The sequence below is a fragment of the Salvelinus alpinus genome, chromosome 33, assembly GCF_045679555.1.
Source record: "Salvelinus alpinus chromosome 33, SLU_Salpinus.1, whole genome shotgun sequence".
NCBI lineage: Eukaryota > Metazoa > Chordata > Actinopteri > Salmoniformes > Salmonidae > Salvelinus > Salvelinus alpinus.
Genome location: NC_092118.1, coordinates 29,664,156 through 29,681,333, shown reverse-complemented (window position 1 = coordinate 29,681,333; position 17,178 = coordinate 29,664,156). Strand labels below are relative to the sequence as shown.

General features: G+C 42.9%; 1 protein-coding gene across 1 annotated transcript; it reads left to right on the top strand.

Annotated features, from left to right (window-relative positions):
- Nucleotides 1–468: 468 nt before the first annotated feature.
- LOC139563156 (major histocompatibility complex class I-related gene protein-like) lies at nt 469–5,472 on the top strand. Its single transcript, XM_071381477.1, has 2 exons — nt 469–614; nt 3,822–5,472. The coding sequence occupies exons 1-2, from the start codon at nt 557–559 to the stop codon at nt 4,769–4,771; spliced, it is 1,008 nt and encodes a 335-aa protein (XP_071237578.1). The 5' UTR covers nt 469–556; the 3' UTR covers nt 4,772–5,472.
- The last annotated feature ends 11,706 nt before the right edge of the window (nt 5,473–17,178 follow it).

Below are 17,178 nucleotides of genomic sequence, written 5' to 3'. Positions count from 1 at the left end.
CGCCCTGATTCTAGTTTGTGAGCTACTCAGAAGTAGGAGATGGGGAGGGGGTAGGTTGACCTCAGGTCTCCCCACTGGAAGCCCAAGGTAGGGGGAGCGGTACTAATGCAATTAGTAATGCAATTAGTTGTGCTATTTAGTTTGTGTGTTTCTTGTTTGTAGTGCAATAGTGTAATAATCAGGTTCTCTTCTTTATAAGTGTGTTATTCTATTTGTGTATTTGTGTGATATAGGATTTGTGCAATTGAGTTTTATTTGTGTGTTTTTTGTTAGCAATAGGGTAGTAGTGCAATAATTTGATTCTCTTTTATTTTTGTATTTATATACTACAATTTGTTTGTATTTGTCTGTTATTTATTTTTGGGTGGTGTGTCGCCCAGGGAGCCATACAAGCTAGAACCGCCACTGACTCCAAGGATGCAAGCTCTATACAAAAATGATGCTAAGCAGTTGGCTAAGTGAAAGAGAAAGTCTGACAAACTCACTTCTTGCTACGCAGTTGGCTAAGTGGAAGAGAAAGTCTTTCATACTCACTTTTTGCTCCACTATCTAAATCATGGGCAAACTGTCTGTCTGTCTGTTTGTTCTGTCGTTTTACACCATTGTCAACGCAGGTAAGGGTTTAACTTTCTCTCTAACCCATTTAATGATTTATTATGTCAGAAAATGTCAAATGTCCATACCTGTGTACAGGGTTGGGTGTAGCCAACAGGCTACACTGATATCACGTATTATTGATATCTAGGCCACATGGCGCATTGATGATGTGAATCACACTGTTGCTCTCTAATTTATTTGTGCCTTACGGATTGTGAAGGGAAAGGACATATCTAGTCAGTTGCACAACTGAATGCATTCAACTGAAATGTGTCTTCCACATTCCGATTTGTGAACAGCCATCCACAACTACCGCACATCTCTGATTCCCCAGCTAGCACAGTGGATCTGGGCCGATTCCGGCTGAGAGTCAGACTCTGCCGAAATCATGTGGCCCGAGTCTGGGCAGCCTTCGGCAATATTGCTGATGGCTAGTGTAACCGGTGCAGTACTGCACCGCTGTAACTCTGCTTTGTGTGTGGTTGATTGAGACTATAAACGTGGACTTTGGAGATCAGGTTGTTTTAATTAAGCAGAATTCACTCTCTGCATCTGCATCCAAAAGAAAATACAACATTTGTAGAGCACATATGTAATGCGAATCGTCGCCTCTTTCTCTCATAGTGCATCAAAATGATTTTCGAATACAAAAATTAGTACAGCCTCTCCTTATTATACATAACATATGTTACATAGATAAAACCACATACCTGCATCCAAAAGAAAATAAAGCATTTGTAGAGCAGATATGTTCTGCGAATCGTCGCCTCTTTCTACAACAGATGCGCAATACAAGGGACTGGGATCATTCGAGGAGCTAGCAATCGTTAACACATACAATAGCCTGCTAATACCTTAGCTAGATATTAACCACATGTTGAATTCAGAATGTTGATATCATCCTAAAAAGTACAATTACAAGTGCATCTTAACAATACCATCCACTTATGAGTAACCTCTAAATATACAACATTATTCATGAACAATATATTGTGTGTATGATTTTGTGCTTTAAAGAATCAAACTTTTCTGAAGACGACAGAAAAAGCGTGCCTACCTCTTAAAGTGCATCAAAATGATTTGAGCACGAGCACGCAGGGCAAAACGTAAGTACACACTCCCCTACTCCCAGGATGCAGGCATGCATAATAACAAATCAACATGCCATATTAATATATGAACCTGGTGAAATTCTCACAGTACTTTAAACAACTGTTACACTAGGATGCAGGGATTGAGCTTCCGATTTCGGTGTGAGTTATCTGGCCCAAATGTATCCTCTTGGCGCTCGGGCCGATTCCAGTGAGTTATCTGGCCAAAATGTATTACTTTGGGCTCCGGCTGATTGGGGATACTCTCTGGCAGATGATTACACGGGCTGCTTTATATAATTAACAATTCATTATTTAGTTATTTTTTCCATATTTTCTTCATAGGGGTGGGTTTGGCTTGTCGGGAAGTCGGCCTTGTCCCATCGCGCTGTAGTGACTCCTGTGGCGGGATAGGCGCACGCTGACACGGTCACCAGATGTATGGTGTTTCCTCCGACACAAATAGTTTTTCAGTGGGTGGGTATAATTTGTGTGTAGAAAATGTATAATAGTCATATTTAAAATGACTAAATCGGGTAATTTTGTATACCTTTAATTAAATTTGCATCGGGCCGCTTCTGGGGGGATTCTGGTAAGATGCCGGTGTAACAGTACTCTTCTTGCGTTGTGTACAGTCAATCATCAACACGAACTCCAACTTGTAGCACCAGTCATGGAGCTTTATTCTGATAGGAACAGCACAAAATTGCACGTCATGCAATGCACGGCTCACCATCCAACTCTGCACTCACGCACGCTGGTTTGGTGCTTGTTCACTGGGGCATGTAGTTACCAAAATAATACAATTACAATATACAATATAATATCTTTAACAATGTACCTGATAGGAACAGCACAAAATTGCACGTCATGCAATGCACGGCTCACCATCCAACTCTGCACTCACGCACTGTACAAAATATACGAACCCCCCCACCAGACACAGTAAGTTGCTAGCTAGTATTAGCGGGAATTCTCTACAACAAAATGCACAACAAATATTCACCAAAAAAGGCTGCATCTTCTGTGTGATGTTCGAATAACATTTACAAACAAATTGATATAAATTGTACATTTAAATCATCACTTGGGAGTATAAAAATCACTTTTGACGTACAGTGCTTTGCAACCAACAACTTACCGCTGGTTTGGTGCTTGTTCACTGGGACAATTCTAACTGAAACATCCTCCCTCGTAAGCAAGCTACGCAAACCAGCCAATAAGATGTCATGTTGAGTAGGTGAAGGCAAGACAAAACTAAAACCAAAAACCCATTGGCTTAACAATAAAGTGGCAAGGGGAATCACCAATATAACCCTGTTACACCTGCAAAGTTGGCTGAATTCCGGTAGACGGAAACGGGACGATTATGGGCAGTCATTCATTTTTACTCCGGGCCGAGTCCGACACCCGATTCCGGTCCGATTCAATCAGTTCTGGTCTCCCGGAAGAGGGCCGCTTCTGGGCCGATTCCTCATTGCTAGCTGGGTAAGAATGGTGCGGTTGTTGTGGATGCCTGTTCACAAATCTGTGTGTATATTTTAACCCAATAATGGTTTAATTTAAAAAGTGTAAGCTGCCAATAAATCATTGTTTTGCGACCAGGGGTGTATTCATTACGGAAACCTTTTACCGTTTAAGAACTTAACGGAAGCTAAGAGAGAAAAACGAGAGTTTCTTTTGCACAATTCAGGTAGGTCCCTCCCGTTTCATTCCATTTAAGACACTTTTTGCAACAGAATCGACGTAATGAATATGCCCCAGTGGACAGCCAGTGAAAATGCGCTCTTGCAACAGCTGCGTAGTGCGGATCCCAGCCTATGGAATGAAAGTTTGAGTTGCTCCCTTCTAAACTCCCCTGTGGTATTGTGCTCCATACGTCATAAACTAGTTTAATTTAAGAAGACCAGAGTGGGGCTTTTATCTTCTTCATGGATAATTACCATCTCGTTTTTCTTTCTCAACTTGAAGCAATAAGCCCAGTCAGTTCTACACACAACAAAATCAAAAATAACAGATTATGCTTATTAGTGGGTTATGCTCAAGTAAAACAATTTGGCTAATCTATATTTCCATTTTATGTTATACAATGTCAAATGTCCATAATTGTGTATATTATCACTCCTCTCCCAGGTTCAGGATCACATTCTCTGTGGGTACTTGCAACATACATCACCGGAGAGACGCCTTTCCCTGAGTTTATGGTTGTGGTGATGTTGGATGACGTTCAAGTGGGTTACTATGACACCAACGATAAACAGTCTGTCTACAGGGGACAACATAGAAAAGTCAAAACTGAGGATGAGGAAGTTAAGGACGGAGCTTATGTATTTGAACATATGAACCACCACATGAAAGAGAGAGCCTTTCAGCTAAAACACCACTTGAATCTCACAGGAGGTGTTCAAGTTCAGCAAAGAATGGCTGGCTGTGAGATGTTAGACAATGGTGAACCAGCCCTGATCATGTCAATGGACAATTTTAATGGAATTTTTGCAGATTATGTGATATATTACAACATGACACATTTCACATACGATGCTGGTAAACTACTTCAAGGATGGAATGGAATAAGGCTAGCACAGGAAAAAATAATTTTTGAGAATGTTTTACTTCCCATGTGCATCAAAACACTGAAGTCATTCCTGAAAAGAGAGAAGAATGTTGTGATGCGTAAAGTTCCTCCCAGACTCAGGTTGATAAAGAAAGAGGTTTCTGGAGGGCTCCAGGTGAGCTGCCTGGCATTTGGTTTCTACCCCCGCCACATCAACCTGACCCTGCTGAGAGACGGCCAGCCAGTGGCAGAACAGGAGCTGACAGGGGGGGAGGTGCTGCCTAGTGGAGATGGGACCTACCAGCTGAGGAAGAGTCTGGAGGTCAGTACTGAGGAGCTAAAGAAGAGACACAACTACACCTGTACTGCCTCTCACCTCAGTCTGGACAACAAGCTGGATGTCAGTTGGGAGTCTGGGGCAGAGAGAGTTCACCTATCCACCCTCTCAGTTCTACTGGTGATGATGCTGATTGTTATTCTATTGAGCATTTTCATTTGCGTCAAAAGGAGGAGATGCAGCTTCTCGTAGACATTGTCACAACTTGCCAACGTTGATGCAAAAGTGTCAGAAAAAAATGAACCTGTCTTCAGATTCTGAGACCTAATAAAATGCTGGGACACTGATGTAACTTTGTCGATTCAGCTCAATTCACAATGAAAAGATGACTCCCCACACTATTATTATTATTGCAGTATTACAGATGTAGGATCTTAATTTGAACCAGTTTGCTACAACAGAAAAAGAACACTGCAGCAAATGTAATCTGGAGTTATATATGTTTTGCAGTCTGTAATTTCAAATCATAACTATTCATTAATTTCAGAATGCACTCTATATCTGTGCTGTATTAGCTGATAGCCGGTATCTTAACCAGAAGGAGAATCATGTGATCATGTGCATGAGGTCTGTTTATTATTGGAATGGCTTTACAGTGTCTCCATAACCACAGGAAGTAGGGGTGCTGAGGGTGCTGCACCACCCCCTGAAAAATAAAATACAATTATATAAACAAATATTTTTTTATTTAGACATTTTTTCACAAAAGTAGTGCATTGGGCCTTTACTAGTCCTATATTAGCACAGGGGCCCAGGACAGAGTTTGGGAAACTCTGCATTAGCGGACTGATAAAGCTTTCTGTAGCGTGTGCGAAAAAATATCACAGCACTGTGTCTCTGTTTTGTATTGTATCAAGTGTATGTTCATCCTGCCTGCAAAATAAAAGCTATATTACAGATAATAAAATGTAGCCTAATCGATGAATGCATACATTCATATTAACTGTCATTAATTCATGTTAATTAAATACCATAACATCTCTCAGGAACTTGTTTATCCCGGTGGAAGGGAGAGAAATCCTAAACTCTATTTCTCTCCAGTTTCAGTCTGTCATAAGTATTAAACTAAGGTCAATATTGTATGAATCATAAACAATTAAACAGTTTTATGATAGGAAGCCTTTAGTGGGGAATGAATCTGCTCCATTCTAGTCAGTGGCCTGAAAAGTGATGTTATATTTCATGTTCACCTCACCTTCGGTATGAAAGCCTGTGGAAGAGGCTAAAATAACTTGTGTTCTTGTATCCGAGCCGTTTTCCCCTCCCAACAATTGAAATAGACACATTCAAACAGAGGTGGGGTTTCAAAACCGAAAGGCAATTATTTTCACATTTGCTCAATTGGGGGTATTATATAAAAAATAAAATAACTTTCAGAAATATCAATAGAAAATGTAATATATAGTATGCTAGCAATGCTTCAACCATATATTAGCTTACTCTAGATAATGTGACCTACTACACATGGATGGAAGGGGTGGTTGTTTTTGAAAAACCGACATCTGCTCACAGCCAATCAAATCAGTTCATATTTGATCAGATCAGAACAAATTTTATTTGCCACATTTGCGGAATACAACAGCTGTAAACCTTACAGTGAAATGCTTACTTACAAGCCCATAACCTGATAAGTGCAGTTTTAAGAAAAATTTGTGTTCATTAAAAAATAAAAGTAAAAAATAATTAAAGAGTAGCAGTAAAATAACAGTATACAGTATACAGGGGGTACCAGTACAGAGTCAATGTGCGGGGGCACCGGTTAGTTGAGGTAATTGAGGTAATATGTATGTACATGTAGGTAGAGTTACAGTGACTATGCATAGATAATAAACAAAGAGTAGCAGCAGCGTAAAACGGGGGGGGGGGGGGGGGGGGTGCTAATCTGGGTAGCCATTTGATTAGCTGTTCAGGGGTCTTATGGCTTGGGGGTAGAAGCTGTTAAGAAGCCTTTTGGACCTAGACTTGGTGCTCCGATACCGCTTGCCGTGTGGTACCAGAGAGAACAGTCTATGACTAGGGTGGCTAGAGTCTGACAATTTTTAGGACCTTCCTCTGACACCGCCTGGTATAGAGGTCCTGGACGGCAGGAAGCTTGGCACCAGTGATGTACTGGGCCGTACGCACTACCCTCTGCAGTGCCTTGCGGTCGGAGGCCGAGCAGTGGCCATACCAGGCAGTGATGCAACCAGTTAGAATGCCTCGATGGTGCAGCTCTCTAACTTTTTGAGGATCTGAGGACCAATGGCAAATCTTTTCAGTCTCCTGAGGGGGAATAGGCTTTGTAGTGCCCTCTTCATGACTGTCTTGATGTGTTTGGACCATTATATTTTGTTGGTGATGTGGACACCAAGGAACTTGAAGTTGCTCCACTACAGCCCCATTGATGAGAATGGGGGTGTGCTCGGTCCTACTTTTCCTGTAGTCAACAATCATCTTGATCACATTGAGGGAGAGGTTGTTATCCTGCCACCATGCGGCCAGGTCTCTGACCTCCTCCCTATAGGCTGTCTCATCGTTGTTGTTGATCAGGCCTACCACTGTTGTGTCATCGGCAAACTTAGTGATGGTGTTGAAGTCGTGCCTGGCCATGCAGTCATGAGTGAGCAAGGAGTACAGGAGGGGACTAAGCACGCATCCCTGAGGGGCAACCGTGTTGAGGATCAGCGTGGCGGATGTGTTGTTACCTACCCTTAACACGTGAGGGCGGCCCGTCAGGAAGTCCAGGATCCAGTTGCAGAGGGAGGTGTTTAGTCCCAGGGTCATTAGCTTAATGATGAGCTTTGAGGGCACTATGGTGTTGAACGCTGAGCTGTAGTCAATGAATAGCATTCTCACATAGGTGTTCCTATTGTCCAGGTGGGAAATGGCAGTGTTGAGTGCAATAGAGATTGCATCATTTGTTGATCTGTTGGGGCGGTATGCAAATTGGAGTGGGTCTATGGTTTCTGGGATAATGGTGTTGATGTGAGCCATGACCAGCACTTCATGGCTACAGACGTGAGTGCTACGGGTCGGCAGTCATTTAGGCCGGTTACTTTAGTGTTCTTCTGCACAGGGACTATGGTGGTGTGATTGAAACATGTTGGTATTGCGGACTCAGTCAGGGACAGGTTGAAAATGTCAGTGAAGACACTTGCCAGTTGGTCAGCACATTTACAATCAGCCAGCAGACACGGTCAATCAGCGTTCCACTCCTACCTACTATTCCAATATGAACTTCCCAAGGCTCTGGAGAACAACGTGAACGAGGCCTGGAAGCCAAGGTTAGTAGGGGATTAATCAGTTTGATTGTAGTCAGTGCCAGGGCCTGGGCCCCGTCATAGAGGTGGACATCAGAGAGATGGTGGAAGATGGCAGAGAACTGTTGTCTAATGAAGTCCGGGCCATCGTTGTTGACCATATGGTAAACAGAGGCCTTACCATGGCAGAGGCTGACAGATTAGTTCACCCCAGTCTGAAAATATCAACTGTCAATTTGATCATGAGAGCATTTTGACAAGAAAACCGGTAAGTGTGCAGGATATACATTATGCTTTACCGTTACATTTACAGTAAATTACATATTGTAATGCATGGAAATTCACAAAACATATTATAGTATTCTTACAGTATGATCTATTGACAGTATACTCTGTTCTACCCTCAAAATTGACAAAGGGGGGCCTCCCGAATAGTGCAGCGGTCTGAGGCACTGCAGTGCTTGAGGCATCACTACAGATCCGTGTTCGATCCCGGGCTGTGTCGCAGCCGGATGTTCTTGTCCCATCGGGCTGTAGTGACTCCTGTGGCGTGCCGGGTGCATGCATGTTGTACGGTGTTTCCTCCGACACATTGGTGCGGCTGGCTTCTGGGTTAAGCGAGCAGTGTGTCAAGAAGCAGTTCGGCTTGGCTGGGTCGTGTTTCAGAGGACGCATGGCTCTCGACCTTTGCCTCTCCCGAGTCCGAGTTGCAGCGATGGGACAAGACTGTAACTACCAATTGGATATCACAAATATGGGGAGAAAAAGGGGTAAAAAATAAATGAATAATAATTGAAAGAGGAACCAATGGTGGTGGCTGTGGCCGTGTGCTGACTGACCAGCAGAAGTGGGCAGTGGTGGAAATGGTGCGGGACAGGAATGACATACGGCTTTCCGAAATAAAGCAGATCAATCCACTGAGGAGAACGATGACACCTTGGCCAATGTGGCATTCATCAGCCTACCAACAGTTGCCACCTTTTGAAGAGGCACCAGGTTTCTATGAAACACATTTACCTGGTGCCTTTTGAGTTAAACAACGACCGGGTGAAACAACTGCAGGCTGAATATGTTCAGGTACAGCACTATATACTGCATTACTGTTACTATTTGATGTACATACAGTCGTGGCCAAAAGTTTTGAGAATGACACAAATATACATTTTCACAAAGTCTGCTGCCTCAGTTTGTATGATGGCAATTTGCATATACTCCAGAATATTATGAAGAGTGATCAGATGAATTGCAATTAATTGCAACGTCCCTCTTTGCCATGCAAATGAACTGAATCCCCCAAAAACATTTCCACTGCATTTCAGCCCTGCCACAAAAGGACCAGCTGACATCATATCAGTGATTCTCTCGTTAACACAGGTGTGAGTGTTGACGAGGACAAGGCTGGAGATCACTCTGTCATGCTGATTGAGTTTGAATAACAGACTGGAAGCTTCAAAAGAAGGGTGGTACTTGGAATCATTGTTCTTCCTCTGTCAAACATGGTTACCTGCAAGGAAACACGTGCCGTCATCATTGCTTTGCACAAAAAGGGCTTCACAAGCAAGGATATTGCTGCCAGTAAGATTGCACCTAAATCAACCATTTATCGGATCATCAAGAACTTCAAGGAGAGCGGTTCAATTGTTGTGAAGAAGGCTTCAGGGTGCCCAAGAAAGTCCAGCAAGCGCCAAGACCATCTCCTAAAGTTGATTCAGCTGCGGGATCGGGGCACCACCAGTACAGACCTTGCTCAGGAATGGCAGCAGGGAGGTGTGAGTGCATCTGCACGCACAGTGAGGCGAAGACTTTTGGAGGATGGCTTGGTGTCAAGAAGGGCAGCAAAGAAGCCACTTCTCTCCAGGAAAAACATCAGGGACAGACTGATATTCTGCAAAAGGTACAGGGATTGGACTGCTGAGGACTGGGGTAAAGTAATTTTCTCTGATGAATCCCCTTTCCGATTGTTTGGGGCATCCGGAAAAAAGCTTGTCCGGAGAAGACAGGGTGAGCGCTACCATCAGTCCTGTGTCATGCCAACAGTAAAGCATCCTGAGACCATTCATGTGTGGGGTTGCTTCTCAGCCAAGGGAGTGGGCTCACTCACAATTTTGCCTAAGAACACAGCCATGAATAAAGAATGGTACCAACACATTCTCCAAGAGCAACTTTTCCCAACCATCCAGGAACAGTTTGGTGACGAACAATGCCTTTTCCAGCATGATGGAGCACCTTGCCATAAGGCAAAAGTGATTACTAAGTGGCTCGGGGAACAAAACATTGATATTTTGGGTCCATCGCCAGGAAACTCCCCAGACCTTAATCCCATTGAGAACTTGTGGTCAATCCTCAAGAGGCGGGTGGACAAACAAAAACCCACAAATTCTGACAAACCCCAAGCACTGATTATGCAAGAATGGGCTGCCATCAGTCAGGATGTGGCCCAGAAGTTAATTGACAGCATGCCAGGGCGGATTGCAGAGGTCTTGAAAAAGAAGGGTCAACACTGCAAATATTGACTCAACTTCATGTATTTGTCAATAAAAGCATTTGACACTTATGAAATGCTTATAATTATACTTCAGTATTCCATAGTAACATCTGACAAAAATATCTAAAGACACTGAAGCAGCAAACTTTGTGAAAATTAATATTTGTGTCATTCTCAAAACTTTTGGCCATAACTGTACTACTTCACAATATCATATTGGAACTATACTGTAAAAATAACTAACCAAAACATATTTTTAGAGGGTGATGGTGCTTGATGATGCTGTGAACCATCACAAGTATATCTTTGTTGGTGAAGCGGGCTTCAACCTGGCCTAAACTCAGCGCTGTGGGCGGAACCTCATCGGCCATCAGGCGACCGTCCAAGTGCCTGGACAACGTGTGGGAAACATCTCCATATGTGCAGCTATCTCTGAAGATGGTGTGGTAGGACGTCGGCCATTACTAGGATCCTACAACGCTGCACACCTCATTGTGTTTCTCAATTAAATTGAGCAGGCCTGTCAAGGTGAAGGGGTCACCTATGTCATTCTGTGGGACAATGTCAGGTTACACCATGCAGAGGTGGTTCAGGCATGGTTTTGGGCCCATCCCTGATTCATGACCCTATACCTGCCCCCATACTCTCCTTTCCTCAACCCTATTGAGTAATTTTTCAGCATGGAGGTGGAAGCTGTAAGATCACCATCCCCATCAGTTTGCCACCCTCCTTTTGACCATGGATGAGGCATTCTGCGACATCAATGCAGAGCAATGTCAAGCTTGGATTCGGCATGCCAAAAGGTTTTCCCCACGGTGTATGAATAATGAGGACATTCACTGTGATGAGAATTTATGGCCAAATGCTCAAGACAGGCATGATGCAAATTAATGCACGCTAAACAGCATGTTTTATTTTCATTCATTTAATTTGTTTAAATCAATCTAAACACAATATCCCATAATGACAAAGCAAAAAAAGGTTCAGACCCTTTCCTCAGTACTTTGTTGAAGCACCTTGGGCAGTGATTACAGCCTCGAGTCTTCTTGGGTATGACGCTACAAGCTTGGCACACCTGTATTTGGGGAGTTTCTCCCATTCTTCTCTGCAGATCCTCTCAAGCTCTGTCAGGTTGGATGGGGAGCATTGCTGCATCACTAATTTTCAGTTCTCTCCAGAGATGTTTGATCGGGTTCAAGTCCAGGCTCTGGCTGGGCCACTCAAGGACATTCAGAGACTTGTCCCGAAGCCACTCCTGCATTGTCTTGACTGCGTGCTTAGGGTTGTTGTCCTGTTGAAGGTGAACCTTCGCCCCAGTCTGAGGTCCTGAGTGCTCTGCAGCAGGTTTTCATCAAGGATCTCTCTGTACTTTGCTCTGTTCATCTTTGCCTCAATCCTGACTAGTCTCCCAGTCCCTGCCACTGAACCCCCCCCCCCCCCCCCCCCCCCCCCACACACAGCATTATCCTGCCACCACAATGCTTCACCATAGGGATTTTTGACAAACTCCAAGCGGACTGTCATGTGCCTTTTACTGAGGAGTGGCATCCGTCTGGCCACTGTACCATAAAGCCTTGATTGGTGGAGTGCTGCATAGATGATTGTCCTTCTGGAAGGTTCTCCCATCTCCACAGAGGAACTCTAGAGCTCTGTCTTCTCTCCTGAGAAGTTTGGCTGGGCGTGCCAACTCTAGGAAGAGTCTTGGTGGCTCCAAACTTCTTCCATTTAAGAATGATGGAGGACACTGTGTTCTTGGGGACCTCTTGGAGCTCTGTGGACAATTCCTTTGACCTCATGGCTTGGTTTTTGCTCTGACAAGCATTGTCAACTGTGGGACCTTATATAGAGAGGTATGTGCCTTTCCAAATCATGTCCAATCAATTGAATTTGCCAGGTGGACTCCAATTAAGTTGTAGAAACATCTCAAGGATGATCAATAGAAACAGGATGCACCTGAGCTCAATTTCGAGTCTCATAGCGAAGGGTCTGAATACTTATATAAATAAGGTATTTATGATTTTTTTATTTTTATGAATTTGCTAAAATGTCTAAAAACCTCATTTCGCTTTGTCATTTTGGGGTACTGTGTGTTTTTATCCATTTTAAAATAAGGCTTAAAAGTAACAACATTTGGAAAAAGTCAAGGGGTCTGAGGGCACTGAATGCTTGCTGGAGACCCCCCAATTAAATGTGTTGATGAACTGTATAATAAGTTAAAAAGAACAAACTACTTAGGATCACATTGGACGCAGCTCCCTCCTGGTCTGAACATATAGACAATACTGTAATTTAAATGGGTAAGTTCTGAGTAGGTAACATCCAGACGTTACCGTGAAATTCTTACTTACAAGCCCTTAACCAACAATGCAGTTTGTTGGTTGTAACAACCTTTGGGATGTAACAACCGTTGAGCATCTGAGCTTATGGTTGATTGTGGGGGAAAGGGGTTGAGTGTGTGTGTGTGTGTGTGTGTGTGTGTGTGTGTGTGTGTGTGTGTGTGTGTGTGTGTGTGTGTGTGTGTGTGTGTGTGTGTGGGGCTTTGGCGGGAGGGGCTTTGGCGGGTAGTGGGAGGGGCTTTGGCGGGTAGTGGAGAACAATTGGAGGGTTACTTAGTAGCAGTGCAAATATCATGGTGTTGCTATATAGACACTCAATCACTATGGTACTTTTTAATGGTAAATTTACAAACATATATTATGATGAAACATTTGAAACTTGTATCTCATTATGGTAAATGGTGAAATACGTATAGCTAGTTATAAGTGTAATGGCAGATAAGAAAAGAAGAACAATATTTACTTGTCTCAAAGAGAAGGAATATAATATCTATTGTTTACAGGAAACTCATTCAACCATTTTAGAGGAAGGTGAGTGGCAAATGGACTGGGGGAGGGGGTGAAATATACCTCTCCCATGGGCAAGGAAACTCAAAAGGGGTGATTTGATTTTGATTTTATTAGGATCTCTTTTAGTCCTCATTTTGACATTCGGACTATCCTCCGAGAGTCCTTAAACATTAAAATATAATTTATAATACGAACACATTTTCACATATAACACACTGTTACAAACAGACATTATTCAATACATTATTCAATTTCTTTAGTGCTCTAAATCGAAATGTTATTTTGCCTATTTCTCTTTTCACATACTGTAGATGGTGGACAATCTATTCCTAGTATTTACTAAATGCCTGTCTCTTACCAACTGAATAGTGTTGTGAATAGAGTTTGGCTGTTTTAAATGGTGTATATTATGAAATAAAATAAGTATGTTTTTTTCAATTATCTTGTTGATTGATGACCAACAAAGAGCATTGCGCATGTCAACAACAGAAGAACCATATCTCCACCTTAAAACAATCCTTGTTCTGTTCAATCTGCAGCCTCCTAATTTCACCTGCTGATGCATTTTCCAGTTCACCTGACTCTCAATTAATGCTTGGGTTATTTGCTTAATAATCTTTCCCAGTACATATTTAGCTATCCTTCTGATCATGCATGCAGTTTTAATATTTTCTTTACATAGATTAGTTATTTGAAATGACCATGATAAGCAGTTGCGTAGCTGCACTCCTAGTAGTTTGGTTTCTGCCACTTCCTCAATTTGTACTCCCCCCATACTTAAATGTATACCATGCTGTGTTGGTGTCACATCTTCTCTTGCTCCTCCCCTCTGGCATATGAGGTCAACAGAATACTAACCACCGGTCCTGGGATTCATCATTACGCATTCCTGGCACTCATCATTACGTGCACCTGTTAATCATTATGATTCATACCTGGACTTCATTACCTTCATCATTTCCTCCTCTTTATATGTCAGTCCCTTATGTTTTCTCACCAGTTGGTATTGTTCTTTTGTACCGACGTGTAGCCTTATGTATATGGCTCATTACTGGTTTTGTTTAATCAAACGTTTCACCTGCATCTGCTTCCCGACTCACAGCTCCGTTATTAGTTGGCCTTTTCCTGCTGGAACAGACCAACATAACTTTGGTTTTCTTGGTGTTTAAAACAAGTTTGTTCTGGCAAACCCACTCATTGATAGTTTCCAAATCTACTTGTAGCACTTGTTGTACCTGTTGAACCGATTGTCTTGCTGTATAAATTGTGGTATCATCTGCAAATATAGTAGCTTGAGTTTCGATAAGGCGTAAGGAAGGTCATTGGTATATATTAAGTGAAGTGGCCCAGGGCAGCTGCCCTGCTGTTTTCCACAGTTTAATTCTTATGGCTAGCAGAACCCCTCGACAACATTCTGCTGAAAAGGCAGCGCGCGAAATTCAAAAATATTTTTTTGAAATATGTAACTTTCATACATTCCCAAGTGCAATACACCATTTTAAAGATAAACTTCTTGTTAATCTACCATCATGTCCAATTTCAAAAATACTTTACAGCGAAAGCACACCATATGATTATGTTAGGTCAGAGCCTAGTCACAAAAACACACACAGCCATTTTCCAGCCTAAGAGAGGAGTCACAAAAAGCAGAAATAGAGATAAAATTAATCACTAACCTTTGATGATCTTCATCAGATGACACTCATAGGACTTCATGTTACACAATACATGTATGTTTTGTTCGATAAAGTTCATATTTATATCCAAAAATCTCAGGTTACATTGGCGCTTTATGGTCAGTAATGTTGTGCCTCGAAAACATCCAGCGAATTTTCAGAGAGCTACATCAATTTACAGAAATACTCATAATAAACTTTGATAAAAGATACAAGTATTATGCACAGAATTATAGATATACTTCTCCTTAATGCAACCGCTGTGTCAGATTTCAAAAAAGCTTTACGGAAAAAGCAAACCATGCAATAATCTGAGTACGGCGCTCAGACAAAAACAAGCCATGCAGATACCCGCCATGTTGTAGAGTCAACAGAAGTCAGAAATAGCGTTATAAATATTCACTTACCTTTGATGATCTTCATCAGAATGCACTCCCAGGAATCCCAGTTCCACAATAAATGTTTGATTTGTTCGATAAAGTCCATCATTTATGTCCAAATACCTCCTGTTGTTAGCGCGTTCAGTTCACAATCCAAACTCACGAGGCGCTGGCAAGTCCAGGCGAAAGTTCAGACGAAAAGTTAAAAAAGTTATATTACAGTTCGTAGAAACATGTCAAACGATGTATAGAATCAATCTTTAGGATGTTCTTAACATAAATCTTCAATAATGTTCCAACCGGAGAATTCCTTTGTCTTTAGAATTGCAATGGAACGCAGGTTGCTCTCACGTGTGCGCGCATGATCAGCTCACGGCACTCTGGCAGGCCTCTGGTTGATTCAGCTCTCATTCGCCCCCAATTCACAGTAGAAGCCTCAAACAAGGTTCTAAAGACGGTTGACATCTAGTGGAAGCCTTAGGAAGTGCAATATGACCCCATAGACATTGTATATTCGATAGGCAATGAGTTGAAAAACTACAAACCTCAGATTTCCCACTTCCTGGTTGGATATTTCTCAGGTTTTTGCCTGTCATATGAGTTCTGTTATACTCACAGACATCATTCAAACAGTTTTTGAAACTTCAGAGTGTTTTCTATACAATACTACTAATAATATGCATATATTAGCTTCTGGGCCAGAGTAGCAGGAAGTTTACTCTGGGCACGCTTTTCATCCGAACGTGAAAATGCTGCCCCCTATCCCAAACAGGTTAAAGCATGAGGGGAAGAAAATGAACCATTGATATAGGTGGACTGTTTGTTTGTTAGATATGACTGTACCCAATTCAATGCTACCTCCTTAAAACCATAAACCTAGCAAAAAAAGAAACGTCCTCTCACTGTCAACTGCGTTTATTTTCAGCAAACTTAACGTGTAAATATTTGCATGAACATAACAAGATTCAACAACTGAGACATAAACTGAACAAGTTTCACAGACATGTGAACAAAGTGAGGGTCAAAATCAAATGTAACAGTCAGTATCTGGTGTGGCCACCAGCTGCATTACGTACTGCAGTGCATCTCCTCCTCATGGACTGCACCAGATTTGCCAGTTCTTGCTGTGAGATGTTACCCCACTCTTCCACCAAGGCACCTGCAAGTTCCCGGACATTTCTGGGGGGAATTGCCCTAGCCCTCACCCTCCGATCCAACAGGTCCCAGATGTGCTCAATGTGATTGAGATCCAGGTTCTTCGCTGGCCATGGCAGAACACAGACATTACTGTCTTCCAGAAAATCATGCACAGAACGAGCAGTATGGCTGGTGGCATTGTCATGCTGGAGGGTCATGTCAGGATGAGCCTGCGGGAAGGGTACCACATGAGGGAGGAGGATGTCTTCCCTGTAACGCACAGCGTTGAGATTTCCTGCAATGACAACAAGCTCAGTCCGATGATGCCGTGACACACCGCCCCAGACCATGATGGACCCTCCACCTCCAAATCGATCCCGCTCCAGAATACAGGCCTCGGTGTAACGCTCATTCCGTCGACGATAAACGCGAATCCGTCCATCACCCCTGGTGAGACAAAACCGCGACTCGTCAGTGAAGAGCACTTTTTGCCAGTCTTGTCTGGTCCAGCGATGGTGGGTTTTTGCCCATAGGCGACGTTGTTGCCGGCTATGTCTGGTGAGCACCTGCCTTACAACAGGCCTACAAGCCCTCAGTCCAGCCTCTCTCAGCCTATTGCGGACAGTCTGAGCACTGATGGAGGGATTGTGCGTTCCTGGTGTAACTCAGGCAGTTGTTGTTGCCATTCTGTACCTGTCCCACAGATGTGATGTTCGGATGTACCGATCCTGTGCAGGTGTTGTTTCACGTGGTCTGCCACTGCGAGGACGATCAGCTGTTCGTCCTGTCTCCCTGTAGCGCTGTCTTAGGCGTCTCACAGTACGGACATTTCAATT